We start from the raw sequence: 23,307 nt of genomic DNA on the forward strand, positions 1-23,307 counted from the left end.
GCACTTGCACCCCCCCTTCCCTACACTCCCTGGGACCAGCATCACAACCTTGAATTCAATGAACGGTTCTGTAAATTGCAGGACTGATATGTATGGTGGTGGGCGGCTCAGCAGGTTACGATGCTGGCTCTGGGATCAGAAGGTTGTCAGTTCAAATTCCATGGTCTGAGGGATGGTTTCACCATTCAGCCCTTGACCTTTAACCCCTCACTTTTAGAAAATATCAGTTTGTACTGATAATATAATTACTTGTTATCACTGGGGCTGGCTGTACCCTCAAGGGTCCGTCAGATGTATCCTAGCTGAAGTGTGCATGTACTTTTTAGTCTAATTTAAGGTACAGAAATGGACTCGGAGGAACCATTGTTGTACCATTGGGGGTACATTGTTGTTTGTACTTTGGGAGATGAAACTGTACCACGGCTGTACCAGTGTGATTTCACCAGGGTTTGACTGACCCCACTGCATCTGCCGAACATCCTAATGTATTTATGTAACATTCTAGGTCCGTCCTGTTTTGTACAGGCTAGGAAATACAATTCAGATGTTAAAATTTTGTACGATTTCAGGCGTTTGAACATGCCAGTGACTGCAGTTTTTAGTGAATCCATGCAGATTTTCCAGTGTCTGTTAGAAGTGACCTGTCTGTCTGATTCATATTAGGGAAACCAATCATTGAACGGAATGGCTTTGATTTACTGTGGTGTAACAGTATCGTGGGAACGCTGAAACTCAGAGCAGAGAGATGGAACTGCAGCGACAGCCGTGGTTTTTTGGAAGGATGAAGTACAGAGTGTTTGGGTTGTGAAGCTGGTGTGAGCAGAGTGATTAGGGCTGATTCCTCCCGACGCACGTTCGCCCTCCAGCTGCGCTAGCGGACATATCGGAGATGGTGGCCCAGCTCCATGGTACCATGATCAAGATGGAGAACTTCCAGAAGCTGCTGGAACTCAGGAAGGACTTGGTGGGCATCGACAATCTGGCCGCTCCAGGACGGGTAAGCTTTGTCCTCGGATTTCCTCACCCCGGTGACCTCCAGGTCATATCCTAGTTGAAGCAGTAAAGGCTGTGGGTTTTTTCCCCATGAACAAACGGTGACTTTCCCCATTGTCTGTTGCAGGAGTTCATCAGGTTGGGCTGTTTGAGCAAGCTGTCTGGGAAAGGTCTGCAGCAGCGAATGTTTTTCCTGGTAATTCCCGTTTTCCTGGATTTAACTGTAACCATGGACGAATTGGGGGAGTGTGATTGGGGGGTGTCACGGCTCAGCGTCAGTCGCTTCCTGATTTGACTCAAATAAGACCTGGGTTAATCCCAGAAGTTATTTACAGGATAAAATAATCCCAGCCATGGCTTTTGAAGCCTTGTCCCGCCCGTAGCTGGTCGAGACAAAGACCACTTCATTTAGCATTAATGCTTTTATTTCACATCGTTACGCAACTTTTAACACGGCTAAAATTAAAGGGGCGAGAACCAGATTCCTGGACAGTCCTGGAAAATTCCGGGACAAGCCTCGCAAAGCGCCACTCCCCTGGGTATCGGTGCGTTTAACTCAGTTGGCACTGTGGCATTTGTTAAATGGGCTCTAATATTCAAATTAATAAGGTGCCTGTTGCTTAATATGGGCACTTAGTGGATGGCATGCTGACAGGTTAGGGTTGTTTACAGTGGTAACCGGTGAGCTTTTAGAGAGTTCACCCGGCATTTGGTAGGTAGGGCAGGGTGGGAGTTAAGGTTGTCACAGTTAGCGTTAGCATTTTTCCCATAGAAGTGAATGAGCAGGCCCCATAAGGATAGGTATACCCTACGTGTGTGTGTGTGTGTGTGTGAGTAAAAGGCGTCTTCCATTTTCTGCCTGACAACAGTTCAGTGACATCCTGCTGTACACCAGCCGAGGGACGACCACCTCCAATCAGTTCAGGGTGAACGGTCAGCTGCCCCTTTACGGCATGACGGTGAGTCTGGGGCCGTGGGGGAGGGGCCACGGGTAAGTAAATCGCACCCGAGACCGAGGCTGCTGCTGTTATATCTTAATACGGCGTAAACTAGTAAACAGAGAAGCTGTAAAAGGGGTTAATAAGACTAAGCTGAATATTAGAGCAGCTGTTAAGTAACCTAACGGAATAATGAGAGTGTGGAGCTGCGCGTTTAAGTCTGTCTGCGCAGCTACTAATTAAAGCATTAGGAAAACAGAAGCTTTGTTTTCACAGCCCAGTTAGTGTGGGATCCTCTGCGGAGGGCCATGCGGTCGCAGGGAATGCGCACGGGATTACATTACAGCACTGTCGCTGACATCACCGTCGCCATCCAATCGGCAGCGTCGTCTTCCTCTGTCCCCCACAGATCACCGAGAGCGAGGACGAATGGGGCGTGCCTCACTCCTTCACATTGTTCGGACAGCGCCAGACGGTGGTGGTGGCCGCCAGGTAAGACCCCCCCCCCCCCCCCAGAGGCATCCGCAGCAGCAGGTTATACTGATGTGCCCCTAACAGAAGGGTTGCCATAGCAGCCAGGGCTTTTATTGCCACAAAAATCCATCGGTTACCTGCGATGCTACATGAAACGTTTATCTGGCACGGCTGAGAACTCATGCGTGCCCTCTAGTGGCCATTTCCTGACATGCACCTCATTAAAGCATTCAAAGTTGAGTTCGGTTTCAGCGTTTGCTCCTTTTTTTGGGTCTGTTAATTACCGTTTTGGCCTGAACATAACGCTGTTTTTTCCCCCCAAGAAAAACTACATCTAAAAAACACATTCAAGTCTTGCATTCAAGAACTAGAATATAAATGTCATTATAAACATACTACAGAAGAGAGCATAGATTATCTGCCTCCTGGCTGAACGTAATTCAGCGTCATTTTCGGAATTCAGCATCACACAAGCGGTGATCGGTGTTTCAGCGCCTCACCTGGGCAGGATCCCCGAGGCAAACGTTTTCATTTGTTTTGATCCCGCCCACTGTTCCCGATTCGCTGACACATCTGTCATCTCCTTTAATAAAGTCGAATTATTTTACAGTGACTCAACCACTCGCCACAATACGTTTTGTGCTCTTTATTTGGACCTGCTTCGTGGAAAACATCCTGCATCCTGGGATTTGAAGCCTTGCCCCACCCATAGATACTTAATAGTCTAATAGCATTGTCACCCAGTCATGTTAGGGTTGCACCTGATTGATGGCCAGTGAGAGATGCAGCTTTTCCCCGGGCTACGATGGGGTTACATTCTGATTAAGGTGAAAATGCATTTTAATACAGTTCACCTAACCTAACGAACATCATAGCCTAGCCTAGCCTACCTTAAACATGCTTAGAACACTTACATTAGCCTACAGCTGGGCAAAATCATTAACACTAACCCTATTTTATAATAAAATGTTGACTATCTCATTTAATTTATTGAATAATGTACTGAAAGTGATAAACATTTACCCATCGTAACATGGACCATCTGAACCCGGGGAGCGTCTGTATGTGCCCAAGTCTAAGCTACCCCATGAATGCACGCAATCAAACCTTCAGATTTTCTATCACACAATCCTCTTCCAGCTCCGCGTCAGAGATGGAGAAGTGGATGGAGGACATCAAGATGGCCGTTGACCTCGCCGAGAAGAGCAGTGGCCTTTCCTCTGACCTGTTGGCCAGCAGCCTCGGCAACAAGAGTAAGTTGTCCCGGTTTGCTGCGGGTCGCGGTGCTGCGTGTGATGGCAAGACCTTCCTTTCCACCTCCCTCCCTGTTCCACAACTTAACTGCTTCTGTACCATATGATCGCATCTCAGTCGTAATTTAAATTTTAACAAGTTTTGTAAACTCCATCAGAGTGGCAGGAAATATACAAACAATTCCATTCCCACCTCATCTCCACACTTCCTGTGTCACGGTTAGCAAACTGTTTGAAGGGGATGGAGATTGGGGACCTGCTTGAATTTCAGGACAGCGGCCGTCCGGTTTGACAGTCCACGCTTCCAAGTGCTGTGCGGGAAAAACCCGTGTCACGGCAAAGGTCGGCTGCCTTCGTGCCAAACCCGGCACCGCCACGAGGCCTGAAGTTCACCTGAGCTTCTTGGGCCTGCTGTCATCCTTGTGTTGCGGAGATGAGCTAGTGACCCGTTTCACTACATTTCCCAGAATCCCCTGAGGACTCAGCCCTGGAGCAGGAGTCTGAGGATGACCTGAGCGCCTCCCGTACCTCCCTGGAGAGACAGGCGCCCAACCGCGGCAACACCACAGTGCACGTGTGCTGGCACCGCAACACCAGCGTGTCCATGGTGGACTTTAGTGTTGCCGTGGAGGTACCTGCCCCGGCACAACACTCCCGCTTCGTCCGCGTGTCCATGTCCGTGTCCGTGTCTGTGTCTTTGTGACTCTCAAACCGGAGTCTCTGTCAAGCTCACTAGTGCTGTGTCTTCTTCTTTCTTGCTACACGTTCCTGCTCACGGGGCGTGAATCCCAGTGAATCCCCGGAAGTCCTTGCCATCATACTGCACTGTTTCTCCTCAGGCCTTCTGATGACTCGCTTTCCCATTTCTGTGTCGGACGCTGCTTCCAGTCTTTCACACTAGTGAATTTTAACATCTTAGACCCGTGTTTCCCAATCCGGTCGTCGGGAACCTGCAGTTGGTCTAAATTTTCGCTCCCTCCCAGCTCCCGGTAGTAAAAACCTGGACTGTCTGTGGGTCACCAAGCACTGAATTGGGAAACACTGCCTTAGTCTTGCACTATGGCTGTGCCTTAGCATTGGAATTCACGGTTGTGCCACGTGGAATGATTTTGTTGCTTGGGATTACGCCCCCATTCTTGTGGGCATCTCCACTGACCAGCCATCCTGGATGATGCCCCCCTCACCCCTCACATATAATCTATCCTTTAAAATCAAATTACTCTTCTGTTCAGAAGCAGAATGTTGTAAGTTGTTGGGAGAAAACATGGGCATCGTTAGGTCTGATCACTCAGGGCTATAGCTCCAAGAATTTTAACCCTATAGCCCCGAGTATTTTACCCACGATGCGTCTTCCTTCAAAGAAAAAAACGAGCCCCAGGTGAACTTGACTTAGCTCCTGATTTTTTTTTCCAATGGCTATAAACACCCCTGAGAGAAAATAAAGCTTTAATGTTGCGGTGGCTCAGAAGGTGGCGCTCTAGGAGGCCACCTTTGTTGCCTGAGGTGCTGACCGGCGCTGACCTCACCCACATTATTGACATTGTTAAAGGTTGAGTTAATGCAGCCATTGATTGACTGCACGCAGTAATCCCCAGCTGTGGGTTTAAAAAGGTCATTTTTTCCATCTGTAACACTGTGTTTTAAGTGCAAAGGGAATAATTGTTTACAGGGTAACTAAAGCTGGTGCTAACGGGGGTGGTGGGGGGGGGGGTACTGAGGTGTAAAATGAGCATCACTCCTAACATGTCCTGTTAATTATTCTTAAAAGCACCAGTCTTGCTGGGTGGCACAGGAAGCCCTTTCAGCTGTTTTTAATGGCCCTTCAGCCCTCCCACCCCCCACCAGGCCCCCCCCCCCCCCCCCACCAGGCCCCCCCCAAACAGCTCATCTGTTCGAGTCTGTCTGTTTAACCTGCTTATTACATGTTCAAACTATTCAGCCTCTGTCTTTGTCCTCCCTTTCCGTCTGTCTCTGTCCGTCCATCGTTCTAACCCCCTCCCCTGTCCCTTGCCTTGTCACGATAGAGGAGCCTAGGCCAGTCACTCCCTCACTGGCGCCCCCTTGTGGGGGAGCTGTGCCTTTCTCTCTTGTCTGCTGGCACCGAGTTTACAGCATCTCCTTTAATGATACCTGCAGGAGTACAGAGGTAAAATTGCCAGGCAGATGCCCCCCAGCGTTGAGCACCAGCACCTCGCATGAACTATCTATTTCATCTCCGATTCAACCCCCCCCCCCCCAAACCCGCGATGCGACATTCGCGCATGCAGATTTCCTGCATGACTGTGAGTTTGGCTGATTGTGATAATAGCTGTTTATCATGTGAGTATTACTTGCCTGAGCTGTGACCCCTGGGAGTGAATCTGCGTCAGCCAAACCTCAGATGATAAGAATCCCCATCCTGGCATGCAGCCTCTTCACCAATCTGCATATTTTACACCTTAAATCTAAAAGCACAGGCATCTCAGAGCAGCTATTTATCCGTGTTCCTGGGTCCCCAACTGAATCTGCAAGGTCACTCACTCAGTCTTAACATCCCGAAATTAAATCCCAGGTCGATGCTTGGCCGCATCATGCAGATCGACACAATACTGTCAGGGTACATGAATTTAGGAGGAAGAAGAGGCTGGATGGAAACTGTGTTTCTGGAATTCACTTCCGATTTATAACGGGGGCTGTCTATAGCAGTGTCTGCCAACTCGTTGGCCGTGAGCTAGCAGTTACTCACAGAGAGCCAATGACTAGCCAGCATGACATTTATTAGAAATCAGGCTTCTTTTTTCGTACGTCATGTATAATTCCAGAGCTCCCAGCTGTTACTCTCGCCACCCCACCCACCCAGATTCCGTTCTGTGTAAAAGTAGATTGGAGACCCCTGGTCTATATTATACCTACAAGGCAGTAAAGGCCAATATATATACACACACATACACACGGTTTGTAATTATATCTTTGTGGGGACTCTCCATTCATCTCTATTGGGAAAACTCTAATCCCAACATAACTACCTTAACCCCGACCCAGCCCTAACCTTAACCATAGGTAACCAAACAAAATACGAGACATTTTTAGTTTTTTGATTGTATTCGCCGATCTTTGTGAGGACCTGAAAAATGGTCTTCACATTCTCAAAATAACAGCTTATCACATTGTGGGAAACGATTGGTCCCCACAATGTAATATAAACATAATCTACACACACACACACACACACACACACACACACAGAGTGAGGAAACGTTTAGGGACGACATTTTACTTCATACCTCCCTTATATAGATGTCTCCGATTTCCTGTCGCTGGCTTATGTAAGTCTCTGCCTGTTCTTTGTTATTCCTTATGACGTTGTCCTCTTCTAATGACACAATGGATAACTGACAGCTTTGACAGCCCTCGTTAACTGCCGGATTCATCTTTTTTTACTCGTCCCCCACCCACTAGAACCAGCTGTCAGGCAATTTGCTGAGGAAATTCAAGAACAGCAACGGTTGGCAGAAGCTGTGGGTGGTCTTCACCAACTTCAGCCTGTTCTTCTACAAGACGCACCAGGTGAGGGGACCGGCGCTGAGGTGCGAGCTCGTCGCAGTGGGATAGGCCGGGAAGGGGTCAGAGGTCAGGGGTCACACAGTTTGCTCTCCTGACCTGGGATTGTTTATGGGTTAGATAAATGTTTTCTTTAACACTCAAATCAGAGCATTCACTGACAGCAGCATGTGCTTGAACAGCATAACACGAATAAATAAATGTACTGGTTTTGTGTCAATACTTCACTCTTGCCTGAGGTTGTAGAATCTGGTGGTGCCTCTTTCCCAAACTGCTTTTATTGTCATATGTTCACGTGTTCAGACTGTTTTCCGTCAGCAGATGCAGTTCAGAGTCATTAATTGTAATGAATACGAGAGACTGCAGCAGGGTTTTGGTGGGTCTAAGCCATCCCCTTCTTTCCGTAGGATAATTACCCGCTGGCCAGCCTGCCTCTTCTGGGCTACTCCGTCACCATCCCCTCAGAGTCGGAGAACATCCACAAGGACTACGTCTTCAAGCTGCATTTCAAATCCCATGTCTACTACTTCCGATCCGAGAGCGAGTACACGTTTGAGAGGTACTTCGTGCTGCATTCTGAACCGAAATGGCCGCCCTCTCAAAACGTGTTAACAAAGTAAAAAAAGAGTCCAGAAAAGCCCTTTCTGTCCCTGCTTCTGCTATTTTTGGCTTGCTGTCTCATTACCTCTTACCATTTATGCTTCAAATGAAGGGCAAACCTGTTATACACTGAGAAATGGGTGATTGAGGGAGGCACGGAGGATATTTTAAGCACTAATTGCCTCCATGGTTCCAGTGTCCCTCTCCTCCCCCCTGGCGGGGCGAGTGAGCCACAGTGTCTCCTCATCACAGCCTGGAGGAGCAAACTAATGACAGCCGGTCTTCAGAGACTCAGCTGGTGACACACAAATCGGCCATTTTAATTAGGCCCTCGCCTTTTATTCGTCCCGAGTCTCAAGATGAATTGTGGGAGATTGAAGCCGATAGTCGCAGCTGCATGTCTGGAGGAATGAAATTGGGGGGTGGGAAACCGTCAGCTTCCCCATCAGACGACGAAACCATGACACGTTTGACACTGTGCTTTGGTGTCCTTTTGGATTCTCACTTATCGGACTGGCCATTGAAAACCCCGGGCTGTCAAAAGTCCAGACATGTTGGTTTTCAGTCTAACTCGGCTCTTAATGGCTATAGTGACGTCATCACAAGGATAGAATTTAAGTTCACCTGTGACTCCAGGTATAAATCAGATGTAAACATACTTGCGTCCAGCAACCTCTTCACACGGAGCCTCTGCATCAAAGGCTGGTCTCCACACCTGAGAAAAAATATATTTCGGGTTGACGGTGATATTTGACGCGTAGGTGTTTGCTCATGACTAACGCCCTTTCATGTTCAGGCAGGTGTTCTTTGATCTATCCTAAGGATTTGGGGTCCCGGGGTGACAGTTCCATACCTGTGATGTACACCAGTGCCATCAGCGTGTCTGACACTCTCTGTCCGTTCCCCGCAGGTGGATGGAGGTCATCCGCAGCGCCACCACCAGCTCCAGCCGTGGCCAAGCAGTGACTCGGAAGGAGCTCCACCCCTATTGATCCAAAGGCCACGCCCACTCACCCTTTTATGGTCAAACCATTCCTTATCCTTAACACATCACACCACTTTGTGGCATCAACTTTATTTCTGTTCTTTGCAGGGTTTGATACTCTTTTTTTTTGATACTTTTTATTTAGAAAAGGAAAATTAAGAGTTGTGTGTGTCCCACAGCTGGTGCTCTTTAAAGGCTGTGCGTACGCTGGCTGTCTGCGATACGAGGCTCTTACGCTGCCTTTTGTAGGATTGAATTTTTTTATACAGTTTTTTAAGATTTTGTGAACCACTTTCTGATTTTTACATGTTTTGCATTTTATTAATTGTCTTTTTTTTTTTTAAATACAGACTTTAATTTTTTTATTTCAAATGGATAGCTTTCATTTCAGATGTGGCGTAGAGTAAATTTAATTACAACTCTGCTTATGATTTTCGTTTGAGAGAAAAGGCTGCTTTTAAAACTGCTTGAGTGAAAATCAATTCTTACCAATGTCTTTATACATTTTACTATGTTACTGGTTGGATTTGGAGCGATGGCTGCTTGGGGGGGGGGGGGTTCGTACTTAAAGGGGAGTCTGTGTACGTGCTTAAAGGGAATGTGTATGTGTCTGAGAGAGCATATGTAATTACAGAGTAAGATGTCCCTAAAAATCTTCATTATTGAACACAATGCTAGTGAGATGTTAATGTATATTTTAAGAGAATGTTATCCATTTATATATAAGACATGCTTTTAAGGTCAATGATGTTTTGGGTGGTATTGTTAGTTATGTGGAAGTATAAAGCCAATTCTATTCCGATTGGGTAAATATTATCAATTATATATTCAAACCCTTAGGTCAGATGTATATAACACTGTTACTTGTTAATTATGTAACACTTTATTACATGCAAATCCTGGAATCGATAGTTTTAACAGAGAAATGTATTAAGTACATCTGCAGAACATTGTGTTCTGGGGATCCTACCACCCATTCAGAGGCCAGACTTTTTACACCATATTACAAGTCCTTCCCCTGATCAAATGAGTGCATATTGAAGTGTTGGTGTAGTGTAGTGTGGACAGGAACATCAGCTGTAACAGAAGATTAAATGCTTTATTTTCCTCAGAAAGCTGAGAGCTCTATGGAAATGAAAGCAATAAAACAAAATGTGATATTATGTGTTGGTGTGTTGCTTTTGCTATCCTGTTTAAAGTCGTCTGTATATTATTAATTAAAATACATTGTTGTGATGACTCTTGACACAGATAGCTGTGCTGCTTTCACTAGTAAGTTCACAACCTACCCCCAACAGAACCCTTACAATATCTGCACCTTTTTTGAACCCGTAGTGTAGGCTGCCCGTAGTGTTTTATTTCACAGTACTGGAGTCGGTGTCATTCAGCATATTGAAAGCAGAGGTAGGTAGCTCAGGGTCAGAAAGTAAAAAATAAGATTTTGTTTCAACCATCCAGTTGACTGGGAGTCATTATACTCAATTGGTTGGTTGAAACAAAATTTGTATTTTTACTTTCTGAACCCAAATGATCCATTTCTTTTGCTAATTTTTTTTTTTTTACTTGTAACCAGAACTTAAACTACCGATTTTAAAATAAGAGTTATTGGTAATTTTTTTCCCTCTGCTCCACCCACGTTACTTTTTCCTCTTGATTTACATCTGAGGCTCTTGGTAAAGCTTTTGACGCACATTTCTGCTTGCTTCCGCTGGAGGGCGCTTCTGTGCCATTTTCACGGAATCTTCCCACATGAAAGATGCTGAATGAATGAAGTCAGTAAGACGTGTTTAAAATTGTTGCAACATCTAGCTTTCAAAGCAGACTTTCAGAAGACCTTATCATAACTGCAAACATGCACTCCATGATGAATGATAGTTTATGTATTTTTAATTACATAAGTAATTAGTTGCTAATTATTCAGATATTAGCTATAACACCATGTGAAATTGTGAGTTTAAATGTTTGATTTGCCAGTTTACCGATGACTAAAGGCGTAGTTTAAAAACTTGGCCATGTACAGACATACTACAAGCAATTTAGCATCACAAAAGAAGAAATGGATTAGAATTGACGAGTATTGAGTTTACCTGAGTGCTCTGTAACAGACTTTTTATGCTCCACTGGTTGGTTAAAACAAAATCCTAGTCAGGATTTTTACTTTCTGGACTGGGACTATCCTCCCTCTCACTGCTACATTTAAATGCCAATACTCTAGTGGGTAGAGCCAATGTTTTACTCAATGTCCTGATTTTGTATTGGCCTGATTTAATTCCTTTGTTATTGAATTTGGGATACTCAAAGTGCTTGGCTTCAAAAATATACTTTGTGTAATTCCAATCTTTGGAAATAGGTGGAGCAACAGTTTTGTAATTTGAATTTCGGCATTTCCTTCCTAAGTATTTTGTTTTTAACAGTATATACATGTGATGGCCATCACACTAAATCAGTGTTATTCACTTTACCTGTGAGTGGTTTATCTCATTACAATGGCACCGGTCAAGGGTGCCATTATATAGGAGACAAGTGATCAGTCAGTCCTTGATCTGTTGGAAGCACAATAAAATGGTCAAGCCAAATTGTGATGGCTAGATGCTTGATTCAAAGCATTTCTAAATGACGGGTCTTGTGGGGGTGTTTCCCAGAATGCAGTGGGCAGGACCTACCAAGAGTGGTCCAAGGAAGAACAACCGGTGAACCAGTGATGGGGTCATGGACACTCAAAGCTCACGGATGCGGGTGGGGAGCGAAGGCCAGCCCGTCTGGTCCGATCCCACAGGAGAGCTGCTGTAGCACAAATTGCTGAAAAAGCTAATGCTGTCTATGATGGAAAGGTGTCAGGACACACAGGGCATCTTAACGTATGGGGCTGCGTAGCTGCAGACCGGTCAGAGGCTGCGGACCAGTCACAGTCCAGTCTGGACCCCTGCTCACCACTGAAAGTGCCTGTAATGGGCATGTGAGCGTCAGAACTGCACCATGGAGCAACGGAAGAAGGCGGGAAGAAGACAAGATGGCCTACATAATCATCATTGCAGACCAAGTGGACCCCTTTATGGCAGTGGTCTCTTTCAGCAGGATAATGTGTCCTGCCACACTGCAAAAGTTGTTCAGGAATGAGTTTAGGAACATGAAGAGTTCAAGGTGTTGACTTGGTCCCCAAAATTCGAGCATCTGTGGAATGTTCTGGACAAACAAGTCCAATACATGGATGCCCAACCTTGCAACTTACAGGACTTAAACCGTCTGCTGTTAATGTCTTGGATACCTTCAGAGGTCTCGTGGAGTCCATGCCTCAATGGGTCAGAGCTGTTTTTGTGGTATGAGGGGGGGTCTGCAGAATGTCAGGCAGGTGGTTTTAATGACAAGCCAGGCCGTGATGCAAAGTTTACTTTAGGTGAAAACCTAAGAGCACAAGGAAGTTTTACATGACTAAACTGAAAAAGTGCCTGTTTAATAATGGAAAATCTACTCATACGAAAGGCTAGAGTTCTGCTGATATGAAAGATTGGAGTTCAAAGATTAATTTAATTTCCATTTATGGGAGATATATTGTTTGTATTAAATGCACTTCCAAATATACCTGAACCAACATCTACAAGAGGCTGGGTCCCATATGCAAATTTGTCACCAGGGACAGACGTGTCTATGATATGTGGTACAGAGACTGAGAGCGAATGGTTTCTTCATTTGTAATTTGAGCGATCTTACGCCAAGGGATTTTAAGTTTTCAAAATTTTGCCTAGAAATTCACACCTTGGGGGAGACTGGCTAGGTGACTGAACCTCGGTGTTAAAATCTGTCCGGATGTGTGCTACTCGATAAATAAGGGAAGGGAAGGTGTAGGTCCAATTTTATATATCTATATATATAAAATATATCCAATTTTATAATACAATTCATTCTGAGGGTAAACCTGTATATTAACTCCACTGTGTCGGTAAAAATGCACCGAAACGTTGACTAAACAGCTGTATGTGTTTCCACATGCCTGACATGCTGAACATGTCACACATGTTTTGCACATCAGCCGTGTTAGTTACTTTCAGAAGCTATTATGCTCCGTTGCGTAGGTATCTCCAGTTGGGATTATATAGCAGGTGGATTGGATTTCCCTATGATAGGATACTTTTTACACCTTGGTTCCAACATATACTGATGTAGATCTGTCCAGCACTGATTTACAAATTATGTCCTATAATTATAAAAAAAAAAGCTGCAGTGACCCAACACTAGGTGCAACAAGTGGGGATCTTTCGCTTTCCTTTTTTATATAGTGCCATTAAAATCACGCGTGACTTCCCCCCCACGAAATTTCCGTCGGCACTCTAGGTGAATTCTGCGATGAGGTGACTGAGATGTTTGGATCGCGGGGGAGTTCAGGGAAGCATTGGGTCTAAATGTGGATTTGGGTGAAGCTCGGTTTGATTTAGATCAGGAGGAGTGGCGATTGAGCTGTTTGCCCGGAGAGCTGGCGCAGCATGGAGAACCGGGAGAGATCCGTATAAGACAGTGACAGCGCCTGTTGTACGTGAGAGCTGTAACAGAGCGTATGCACACAAGGCTAAACGTTACAAGACAGACTATTCTAAAATGCAAGGGATTAATAAAGAGAGAGACTTCTTACCGCGCCTAAGATGATACTGTTTCAGAGTCACGGAGCACTCGGCTTATAGAGAATAACGGGAAGAAAAGCCGGCTGATGGTTTCTATTGGGACCTCTGCACCTTTCCGCAGATTCTCTTACTCATTGGATATAAGTTGATGAAAGGCTTTTGTCGGCGATGTCTCACACAGCCCACTCGGAAACTCGGAGGTTCACCCGGGGTCTTAGCAAACCGGGCACCGCGGCCGAGCTGAGGCAGAGCGTCTCCGAGGCGGTCAGGACGTCTGCGATCGCGGTAAGTAAAGTGTATTAATTTCAGTCGGTTTGCTTTCACTGTATTTTTAAGTGCGTTTCCATCGCGTCCCAGCCACCTATACGCTTTGGTGAAGCGAGTTAATTTGCATGGCGTCACACCTCGTATCTAAAAGCATTTATAGGTTAACTTGCTGCTTGCTGTTAAGGGGAGTTTTCGCCCGAGGAGTGAGTGAACTTTGGAAATCTTCTCCCAGGAGTCCGTGTCGGCGACATGCATCGCTGCGATCTGCCGGTGACTCAGCTCCCGACGGCAGTCGCGGTATATTTCAGATGGGGGCGGCTACGGCTGCCGATCGAAGCGTGTTTTTTTCGGGTTAAGTGTTGCTTAGTGGGGCCCGCATCGCCTTGGCTTAGTGGTATGCGAACGTCTATATCAGATAAGTATATATAGGATCTGCACGCCGGGATGGGAGGCTCAGGCTGCCGGGGTCTCAGTTACCGACAGACGCAGGACTGAAACGCGATGACAGTGTTGCTGAAAGCTCTGAAGTTTGCATCTGAAGCTGAGTAACAGCTTCACTAAGTGCTCCAGGACATGCGAGCAAAGCCTTCGTGTGGGGAATGTTTTATTTCCAAAAAATAAATTAAGAAAAGCAATTAATTCTCTCAGAAACATGCAAATTGATATAGGCGTGTTAATCGTCACCTCAGAGGGATTATTTTAAGACTTACCTAGTTAGGACTGGGTGATGATATTCACGGAAGCGAAGGATGTCATGGGGTAGCTTCAGTTTGCTGAGCCTCGGATATTTCAGAACTGACATTGTCCGTTTTCTACTGTTTTACTTAAGAAAATACTTTGTATTTATTAACACAGCATATCAGGATTTCTTGTTCAGCCCGAGATGGGCTAAATGTAAATGAACGAAAATAAAGCCCATTTATACTGGGTGCCTTATCCGGCTTAGCAAGAAATCCGGCTTTATGGAACAGACCCTAGATGTTGACTGGCAAAAGTCTATGTAGTAAGGCAGATGTGCTGAGCTATCTTCATTGCTATCACTGACCTCCACTCTAGAATCATTGTGTTGTGTTACACTACCATCCACACCCCATCCTGGGAAACACAGGGCCCTCCCTTGGTGGGATTCCATGGAGTGCACACACACAAACATACACTATGGAGAAGTTGAAGGCATGTGTTCACCTGGACTGGGGGAGAAAACTGGAGTGTACCCAGAGAAAATCCCCCACAAACATGGAGAGAATATGCAGATTTCACAAATATATACCTGGGGTTGGGATATGAACCCCTCCAGTCCTGGTGCGGACACCAGAATGAGGTTTGTTGGCCATGCACGTTCATACTTACAGGACATCTGGCTTGACATGGGTCTAATAGTGACATAGCTGGGTAACGGTAAGTGTGATGTGACAGTGCGACCCACTGAGCCATCCTACCAACCTTAAATCCACTGCCACTCCCGTACAAAAGAAGTTATGTCCGAGCAAACATTGATGTGACATGCTGTGATTACTGTATGAACCTGTCACCTCAAGGAGGAGCATGTCTTGCGTGCTGCTCCGAAGTGAAGCCTGGTGTGAAATAGGCCATTAATCTTGTAGGTGACATGGTGACGTCCAGCTGAGGAAGAGCATTGTCTCTCAGGCACATACAGTTTAGGAGTTGTGGTCGTCTCTTAGTGCACTCTGACACGAATAGATGTCCTAGATAATTTTTCTCAGAGGATGCACTTGTGTGATTGCTTTGTCCCAAGCATCTGAATTACCACAGAGAATTTTATGGGTAAAAGTAGATCTAGATACTGAAAGGGCAGTAGGTGGGGAAAAAAGGGGGTGTGTGGAACGTAGATAAACATCACGTGTCTTGGTTATGGACCTGTATGGTTGACTGTGATCCCTTAGTTAACCCTTCAGGTTCGAAGTCCAAAGCTCTGACTCCCCCATAACAAAGAGTAGCTGTCACCTGTGTCACGTTCAGTTCTAAAAAAAATCAGTTTGAGGTTGTTGGGGTGCATCTGTTCTGTGTTTGGCTGTAGATTTAAACTGTGAAGTGAGTCGAGCTCTTGGCCACACCCACATCCTGTGAGGAAGAATCGCTCCTGTGTCCTGTGGAAGGTCAGATTACCATGATGTATGTCAAGTGACGGGCGTGAGTTGCAGCTTCAGTGCTCTTGGACCTGGGTCGCCCCGTTGGCCCGCATGGTTGCATAACTCTTCTGTAAGCGATCCTGGTTCTTGTGTTTCTCAGCCCGGTTCTCAGAGACCACCGGACAATCCAAGTTTTTGCTTCCTCCCAGCTGTGGACTGTCTGGCAGGGAGCGAAAACATGGACCGTCTGGGGGTCCCTGAGGACCAGGGTGAGAAACACTGATCTGTTTCTTCTTGTAGCTCTGCTATTGTTCCACCTCTTTTGAGTTTTTCGTATGATTTTATGAAACGCAGATTTAGTGGCAAAATCAGTTATAACATTTAGGCACAACATAGTGATGGGAGGAATGAGGTGTGAAACCTGCAATGCTTTAAATTTTCCTGTTGTAACCCACTTTCCGTTGGTTGCTTTACTGGTTCCCAATGGTAATGACAGTGATTGACAGCCATGGTGGGTCCCACCCACTGTGGGTTTCTCAGGTTCATTTCTCACATTGCTAGATAATCCACTCAAATTGTCTTGACGAATGGATGGAAATGGCTTACAGAGGGAGTCAAAGAAGAAGCAGTTTTATAGCGAGGGGTCAGTTTTGGGCCAGCTGCACAACTGCAGTCAATAATGCATGTTATATTTCAACCAGCGGCTCACTACCCAGAATCCAGTTCACCATGTCCTGACTATTCCTCTGTTTGTGCAGACAGCGGGAGTAAAGGGCAGTCGCTGGCAGGAATGAGATCCGCACCATTGGGAGTTTATTTCTGTGAAAGGTTTTGCATCATGTGACCGGAGGGTAAAATGTTCCGGTCCCTTCTTCTGCGTTCCGTGGGGGGCCACGAAGACCCAGTGGTTGGCATCAAGATGCTGGTTTGACTCAAAGCTGAGTTTTTCCGCTCTAGAACTGAGAAGCATGCAAATACGAAGACATTGGACTCCCCATGTCCCCATGTCGCTCTCATGCAGCTCTGCATCGATGCTGTTTTCGCCAGTTGACTTGTGGTTTTACCTGGAATATAGACCTAACCTCTGACTCATCTATACAGCCTTCAGGAATATGTTGATTGACATCGTGGTCATTCCAGACATGTTAATGACATGGTGAGCGGGGCTGGTTGTTGAGAAACAACATTTGGAAACATGTCAATCAACGTTTCATAAAGATTATGACTCAATTACACGATGCTTAAACCAGTCAGTGACTGACAGCGTACAGTAATCCTGTCCACTATGGGTTGCAGAAGCCTGTTCATCTCACCGCTAATGCAAAGCAAAGAAGCTGAAAAAAATAAAATAAAGTCTCAATGAAAGTACTTTATTAGGGGTGAGCAAAGAGGTATAATTAGTATGAAAAATGAAATACTAATTGGACTAGTAGTCCTAGGGGATTGGCTAAAGTGGGAGCCGATAAACTGGTCCAGCTGGGGATGGACCGTAGCACTTTGCAAAATCGTAGTCATGGGAAAAGTGTCTTTCGGAATACATGCGCTGACAGCCCCTGAGTTTATGTACACCTGTCATAGCAAAGTCTGAAGACCAAGGTCCCCATTTCGAAACCTTCGGCCCCAGCCTGTATGGCTGCCGGTCCGGCCTGCTGTGGCCTGAGTCCGCTCTTTGTCTACCAAAGGAGGGAAAAGAAAAAGGAGCAGAACCAGTTTTTTTTATCAGCCCGGGTGTCTCTCTTCACGGTCTGCTATCTTACTTGCTTGATGAGGTACCAAACGGCTGAGTCAAAGATAATTTGCATATGCATACCAGCCGTGGAATTTCTGCAGGAGTACTAGGTTGGAACGTTCTTTCATGGACCGCAAGCAGCTGAGGCTCTGTCTGGTTTAATGAAATCGATACTGATCTCATTTGCAGCAGGGGAGCCTAATGACAGCCAGGGACTTAAAGGGAGTTTAGTGAAGCGCTCGCAGAGGAACCGCAGTCCGGAATGAGGCCTCGGTGTGCGGACCTGGGTGCTGACTCTCGCGCTGATGGTTGCTATGGAGCCAGGATGTTGTGGACAGCTCCCTTCAGGTTATCTTCTGGGTTTCTCTCCATTTTTACCCAGGATTTCCTATTTGAGATTAAATAAAGTTTAGCTGTCTAGCGACGTGCCTGATTGTCTGCCATCAGTATTTATGATTCAAGCCCTTAAATCACCTGCCGCGACCGTAATGAACGTCGTCAGACATGCGACATCAGCATAATTCGGAGTGTCCCCTCTGCCCTCACATGCAGAAAATCCCATCAGGTCATCTGTCTGGTGCCCCCTCCCACCATTCCCCAGCTCTTCATTGAGGCTCTCAGGCGACCCAGGTGTTGTAACTGAGATCAGGGGTTTGGCCATCAGGGCAGATTGGGAGACCCAGGACTGTGGGCCATCTTCTCCGACCTCCATCGTGCTCTCAGCTGCCTTTGATTTACATATTTACATACAAAAGATGAGTTTCTGTAGATGGGGAGGGGCAGCCTTGTCTGTGGCTGCTTGGGCGAGTCCGGGCGAGCTCTGCACACGGCGACATGCCGCCGCAGCCTTCTGGGGGTGTCCAAAAGCCGCAGACCGTCAAGGATATTCCCGGCGCTGCGTGATTTATGACGGAGGGGGTCTGGCGTAACGTGAGGAGCAAGAACCGCGCCCCCCCTGGGCCGCTGTGGTTCAGCAGAAACCCGGAGCTCCGCTGGCTAATGGTCATGCGAGATCCTGCCGCGTCTAAGGCTGCCCCTTCCAAAAAAAACCCCTGTTTACTCCTGTCCTCAGGCTGAACTGGAAATTCAAATACCAGAGATTCATTAGAATTTACAAACACCCCCCCTACCCCCCCACTTTTCTGCCAAAACACATAATTAGGCACGGGAGAAACCGCAAACGTGGGTCTGGCTCTCGTTTTTTTTGTTATTAACATTACTAGCCTCGCTGACATTATCAATTTTCTTCTGCTGTGGATGATGGGCCAATATGCTGGGGGGGGGGGGGGGGTTGCGTCTGGGCAGCTTAGGTTACAGTATCTCAGTTCTGGTGCTTCAGTATTACCTGCCCAAAGCATTGGTTCAGAAGGATGTCGAGTTGTCCCACAGGTGACATTTTTTTTTGAAGGCCAAGAAGGGCCCGGAAAGAGAGCTGAATTATTACAGCCAAGTGAAAACGAGGTCAGGGTCACGGGCCCAGTCTCCCCAGCTCTGGGTTCAGGCATGTAGATGTGTTAGGGAGTGGTGTTGGGTGGAAGTGAAAGCAAGCCCACTCAGACTACGAGAGCGTCAGTAAGGAAGCCCTGTGTCGAAACACCTGTGCACTTAGCTTTGGGCGTGTCTGTAGTGGCGGGTTTATTTTTCCTTGTGGTCGTCCGGCGGTGTCCCAGCTTGGGGAGTAAGTGGCCAGCCTGGGGCGTGATGGCACTGCAGGTTTGGGGTCCTGAAGTGCGCGGCTGATGTGATTCTCCCACCGGAGCTGTATGCTGGTCCTGGTTGGCGCTCGCTCTCTCGTCCAGGCTCACATGGCTTAGCTTTGGGGCGCTGACTCCCTGCTGCATCATCTGCGCAGGCTGCCTGCGGGTACTGGGTGTGCCTGCAGCTCAGCTAATCATACAGAGGCCCCATGTTACCAGAACCTTACATAAAGAATCAGGGCGTGGTCTAAGGCTGCATGATTCTGGGTAAAACATGAATCACGATTGTTTTTTTTTTTTTCCACTCAACTTTGTAGAACCGAGAGAGCACACTTAAGGGTTTTAACAAAGAACTCATTTCCAACTGCAAAAAATGCCAAACAAACTTGACCCAAACATCTTCAGTCAAATATTTGCTGCAAATATTTTTGCTACAAATTTGTCGCGTTAATCCAAAGAGAAATTCACACAAGCGAGTGTGACCCCTTTTTGCGTTTGAACACAACATTATTACTCGAGATTAAAAACATCTCTTTCCTCTTCCTCACTGTCGGAAGGATCTTCTCGAGTCTTGATCATTTCGTTTTTGAAGCTTTTTATTTCACCTTGTTGTACACATTAGATTAATTTTCCCTGTGTGCTGTTGCTCCTGTTGTGTAATGCAGTGCTGTTATTTGTTGATACAGCCTGTGAAGGACAACGAGAGCATTTGGTTTGATGCATCGGATCTACCTGCTAATGCAGCTGTCATGTTACAATGCGATCGCATAGGGGAATGATCGCGATTAAAAACTACCAGTCATGCAGCCCTAGTGTGAATCATCTTCTTCAAAGATGGCGGGTCTGTAGAGTTAGTGTAGGAATTGCTGTTGGTGGTCTACATAGGTTCTGAAAGAGCTAAGAGCTACAGGTCCCTCACAGCAATGTGTCCCAGTCCAGTCCGCAGGGCACACTGAATGCATCCACATTTTTGTTTTAACCCCGTTCCCAGCACACCTGTAAGGTAGTTAGAGCTCCTGATTGCTTGGGTCAGGTGTTCTGGGAGCTGCGATAAAACAGAAATGTGGATCCGTCCAGTGTGCCCTGCGGACTGGACTGGGAGATACTGTTACAGTGCTACGGGACCTGGGCAATTGGGAGGCAGCAGCTCTGTGGCTTAGGCCTCTGTGCCTGTGACCAGAAGGGTGCTGGTTCGAGTCCCATCATCGGCAGAGTAGTCACATCTCCATTTGACTTTTGAGCAAGACCCCCAACCCCACAGATAAATGTCCTCCCCCTGCATTTGGACCACAGGCCTCACTCCCCTGTATTCATGTGTCTATATCTCAAAAGAGAAGAAGATGCCATGTGCTAGACCAGGGGTGGCCAGTCTTATCCAGAAAGGGTTGGTGTCTATGTGGGTTTTTGTTGCCCTAATTAGATTGATAATTAAAGGACTGATTAGCTGAAGGTCCTCACACCTGGATTTGAACAGCTGACCCAAAAGGTTACCCTTTTGAAGTTTGTTGCCCCCCCCTCCACATTTGTTCTCTGTGCATACTTACATTTCTGGTGAAAGGGGGTCATTTTATACACATTCTTCCTCCTTTAAAGAGTCTGCAAGCTCCCTAACTGAGGAGAGCTGGGCGTAGATTTATCGCGGGGATGCTGTTCCGCGCTTCTCTGCAGACCGAAATATTTACATGCATCACAGTGGCACGCACCTTCCTGCCGTGGGGCAAATGTCGGGTAGATGGAATTTCTGCAGGGGGGGGCTGCCTGTTGTAATTGATCCCGTGAAATGAATGGAGGTGTTTCTGATGGCATGCGTTCGAAACGGAGGCCTCGTGTCACGAGCAGAGGAGGGCCCTGGCCAGGTGCCAGAGTGGACCGGTCCCGGTCTTGTAGGGACCTGTGTGAAATGCCACGATGAGAGAGAACCTTCCATTGGCTCACACGCATCCCCCCCCTCCTCCCCGTACATCAGGCACACGCACACTGAGATTAACTGGGAACAGCCAACTCCCTCGAACCAGCTCGTCTGGAGCGAGGAACTAGGCGATGCTTCTTTTAATTCTTACAAATATGCGTTCGTTTTACTCCCCACCCTCCCCTGCAGAAGTTGCTGTGCCTTGAGACAAGATTGACTGAAATACTGGCGCCGCCTGTTAGATGAAAACTGGAATCGCGGTTGAAAGTACTGTTACTCAGATGGGGCGTGGCGTGACACACGAAGTGCATGTAAGGGGAACGATCCAGAGCTGCGTGCAGATGACCCTCACATTCACCCGTGCAGGACTGGTCACCTCTGGGTATCTAGACCCTTCGCGTGTCTGAGTAGCATAGTACAAATGCCAAGGTACCATTTACTGGATAGATGACACTCATCCCTGCTGTCACTGTTATTGCTATTGTTCTTTATCTGCCCTGGTTGGTTGTCCTTCCTCCCTGCCCACGGCTTTTAGAAGGTTTTTGTCACAAGTGACAGAGCTTCTCCTTCGGAGAATTTTCTGAAGAACGTCATCTCATCAGAACTGGAATTACCTGTTTTTTTTTTTTTTTTTTTTAAACCAGCCAACAAATATGTTGTCACTCAGGAACCGGTCTATCACACTTTAAAAAAAGCCCTTTTGTGTGTCTGTGTGTGTGTAATGAGTGCGCTTAGTGACCTCATTAACCCTGACAGTAGCGGGGTGTAGTAATGGCTTCATTTAAGGACAGGAAGTAACTCGAGAGCGCCCCCCTTTGGCTGCAAGTGTGTGCATTAGCTTTGTGTGCCCCCTGAGTGACCCAGAGACCAGCGAGAAGTAAAATATCTGTTATTATCAGCACTGTTATGTAAGGGTTAATGCAACACAGACTTCATCACATACTTTTAAATGCACAGCTGCAAAGGTTAGGAACCACGTCTGAATGAAAACATTACATAATAATAATAATAGTATGTTACTCATATCCTTACTCCGACATCCACACATCATGTCTGTTTATATAGTGTGTTTTAATAAGTTTACATTTGTCTAAAGTGTGTGGGAGGGGTATTTTAAAGCTTGAACTATTAAAAAATGTTTATTTATATGGTCTTTCTTTATTGCGGATTTTCACCTATCGCTGATGGGTCTGGAAGGTAATGGAACCAGATTTAATGACATTCCGATTTTAAACCAACATACCAGTCACGTTTGTACTGTCTGGGTATGTATGCATTAATAAGAGAATTGAAATAACATAACAGTTACTTTCCCTAGTAACTAATTACTTTTATGTGCAGCAATTGGTAAAGTAATTCAATTAATTTTTAATGAAGTAATTAGTAACTTCACTGCTATTTTCAGTAACTCACACAACACTGATTACTACATATTTGACTTACATGTTGGTACCTAAAGACATTTTTTAGTAGAACTACTTTCTTATGAAAATGATTAAACATTTCAGTTCAGTTTCAACTAATTTTAGCTTGTGTTTTTTGCAACTGGAATTTTTAGTAAAATTAGTTCGAATTAAAGATTATAAAAGCACGTTGAATTACTGTACCAGTGTGATTCGCCTGGCTGGCAGTACATGTGCGGTTATGGTAAATTAATCAACACCCTTCTGACCAAACAGATTTGGGAAATCAATAGTCGTGCGTTAATGTGCATTATTTGTTTATTCGGTTAGCAGACACTGTCCCGAGAATGACCCATAATTTTATGTGTTTTTAACTGAGCAGCTCAAGGGTACAACAGCAGAGCCCTAATTTCCATAATTGTGAGCATTTTCCGGAAATGTCGGTGTGGTGGCTACATTAATGCTCGTGATTTTACTGTTGATTAAGTTGGCTTCCATGCCCTTTAATGTGCTAATTACTGTGTATCTGGGGAGCATGTGATAGTTTTTTTAATCATCGCTATTATTTCCCTCATGTTTTTCTTTGGTCTTAGTACAGTAACCAGTAATCATCTTCAGGGTCTGGTCTGATTCTTACACACTGCGATGAAAGTCCTACTCTGCGTATTCTTCCAGTCCCCAGTAAAAACAAAATCGAGATAGAAATTAAGGTGCTTTTAATAAGGATAAGGATAAATCTTTATTGTCCTTGTCACTTGACAACGAAATTGAAAATAAGACAATAAATTCAATATGAAAATAAATATAATTTCCAAA

The 23,307-nt window shown here is 45.9% G+C and overlaps 2 protein-coding genes across 9 annotated transcripts in view; both read left to right on the top strand.

Annotated features, from left to right (window-relative positions):
- The window catches only part of farp1 (FERM, RhoGEF (ARHGEF) and pleckstrin domain protein 1 (chondrocyte-derived)), a 62,125-nt gene extending 52,179 nt beyond the window's left edge, over positions 1-9,946 (top strand). For 3 of the 4 annotated variants that reach the window (XM_048978447.1, XM_048978449.1, XM_048978446.1), the window contains exons 19-27: positions 867-997; positions 1,121-1,189; positions 1,863-1,952; positions 2,341-2,423; positions 3,546-3,658; positions 4,126-4,289; positions 7,097-7,204; positions 7,606-7,757; positions 8,709-9,946. In XM_048978447.1, the coding sequence (XP_048834404.1) occupies positions 867-997; positions 1,121-1,189; positions 1,863-1,952; positions 2,341-2,423; positions 3,546-3,658; positions 4,126-4,289; positions 7,097-7,204; positions 7,606-7,757; positions 8,709-8,790 (992 nt within the window). In that variant the 3' untranslated portion in view covers positions 8,791-9,946. Of the gene's footprint in view, positions 1-866; positions 998-1,120; positions 1,190-1,862; positions 1,985-2,340; positions 2,424-3,545; positions 3,659-4,125; positions 4,290-7,096; positions 7,205-7,605; positions 7,758-8,708 lie in introns of those variants that run through there. The other variant, XR_007382816.1, reaches the window with a different exon arrangement.
- A 3,146-nt stretch (positions 9,947-13,092) lies between these two features.
- The window catches only part of LOC125709713 (dedicator of cytokinesis protein 9-like), a 72,456-nt gene continuing 62,241 nt past the window's right edge, over positions 13,093-23,307 (top strand). For 3 of the 5 annotated variants that reach the window (XM_048978441.1, XM_048978445.1, XM_048978442.1), the window contains exon 1: positions 13,095-13,681. In XM_048978441.1, the coding sequence (XP_048834398.1) occupies positions 13,565-13,681 (117 nt within the window). In that variant the 5' untranslated portion in view covers positions 13,095-13,564. Of the gene's footprint in view, positions 13,682-23,307 lie in introns of all 5 variants that reach the window. The other 2 variants (XM_048978426.1, XM_048978443.1) reach the window with 2 other exon arrangements.

Source organism: Brienomyrus brachyistius, chromosome 16, assembly GCF_023856365.1.
Source record: "Brienomyrus brachyistius isolate T26 chromosome 16, BBRACH_0.4, whole genome shotgun sequence".
NCBI lineage: Eukaryota > Metazoa > Chordata > Actinopteri > Osteoglossiformes > Mormyridae > Brienomyrus > Brienomyrus brachyistius.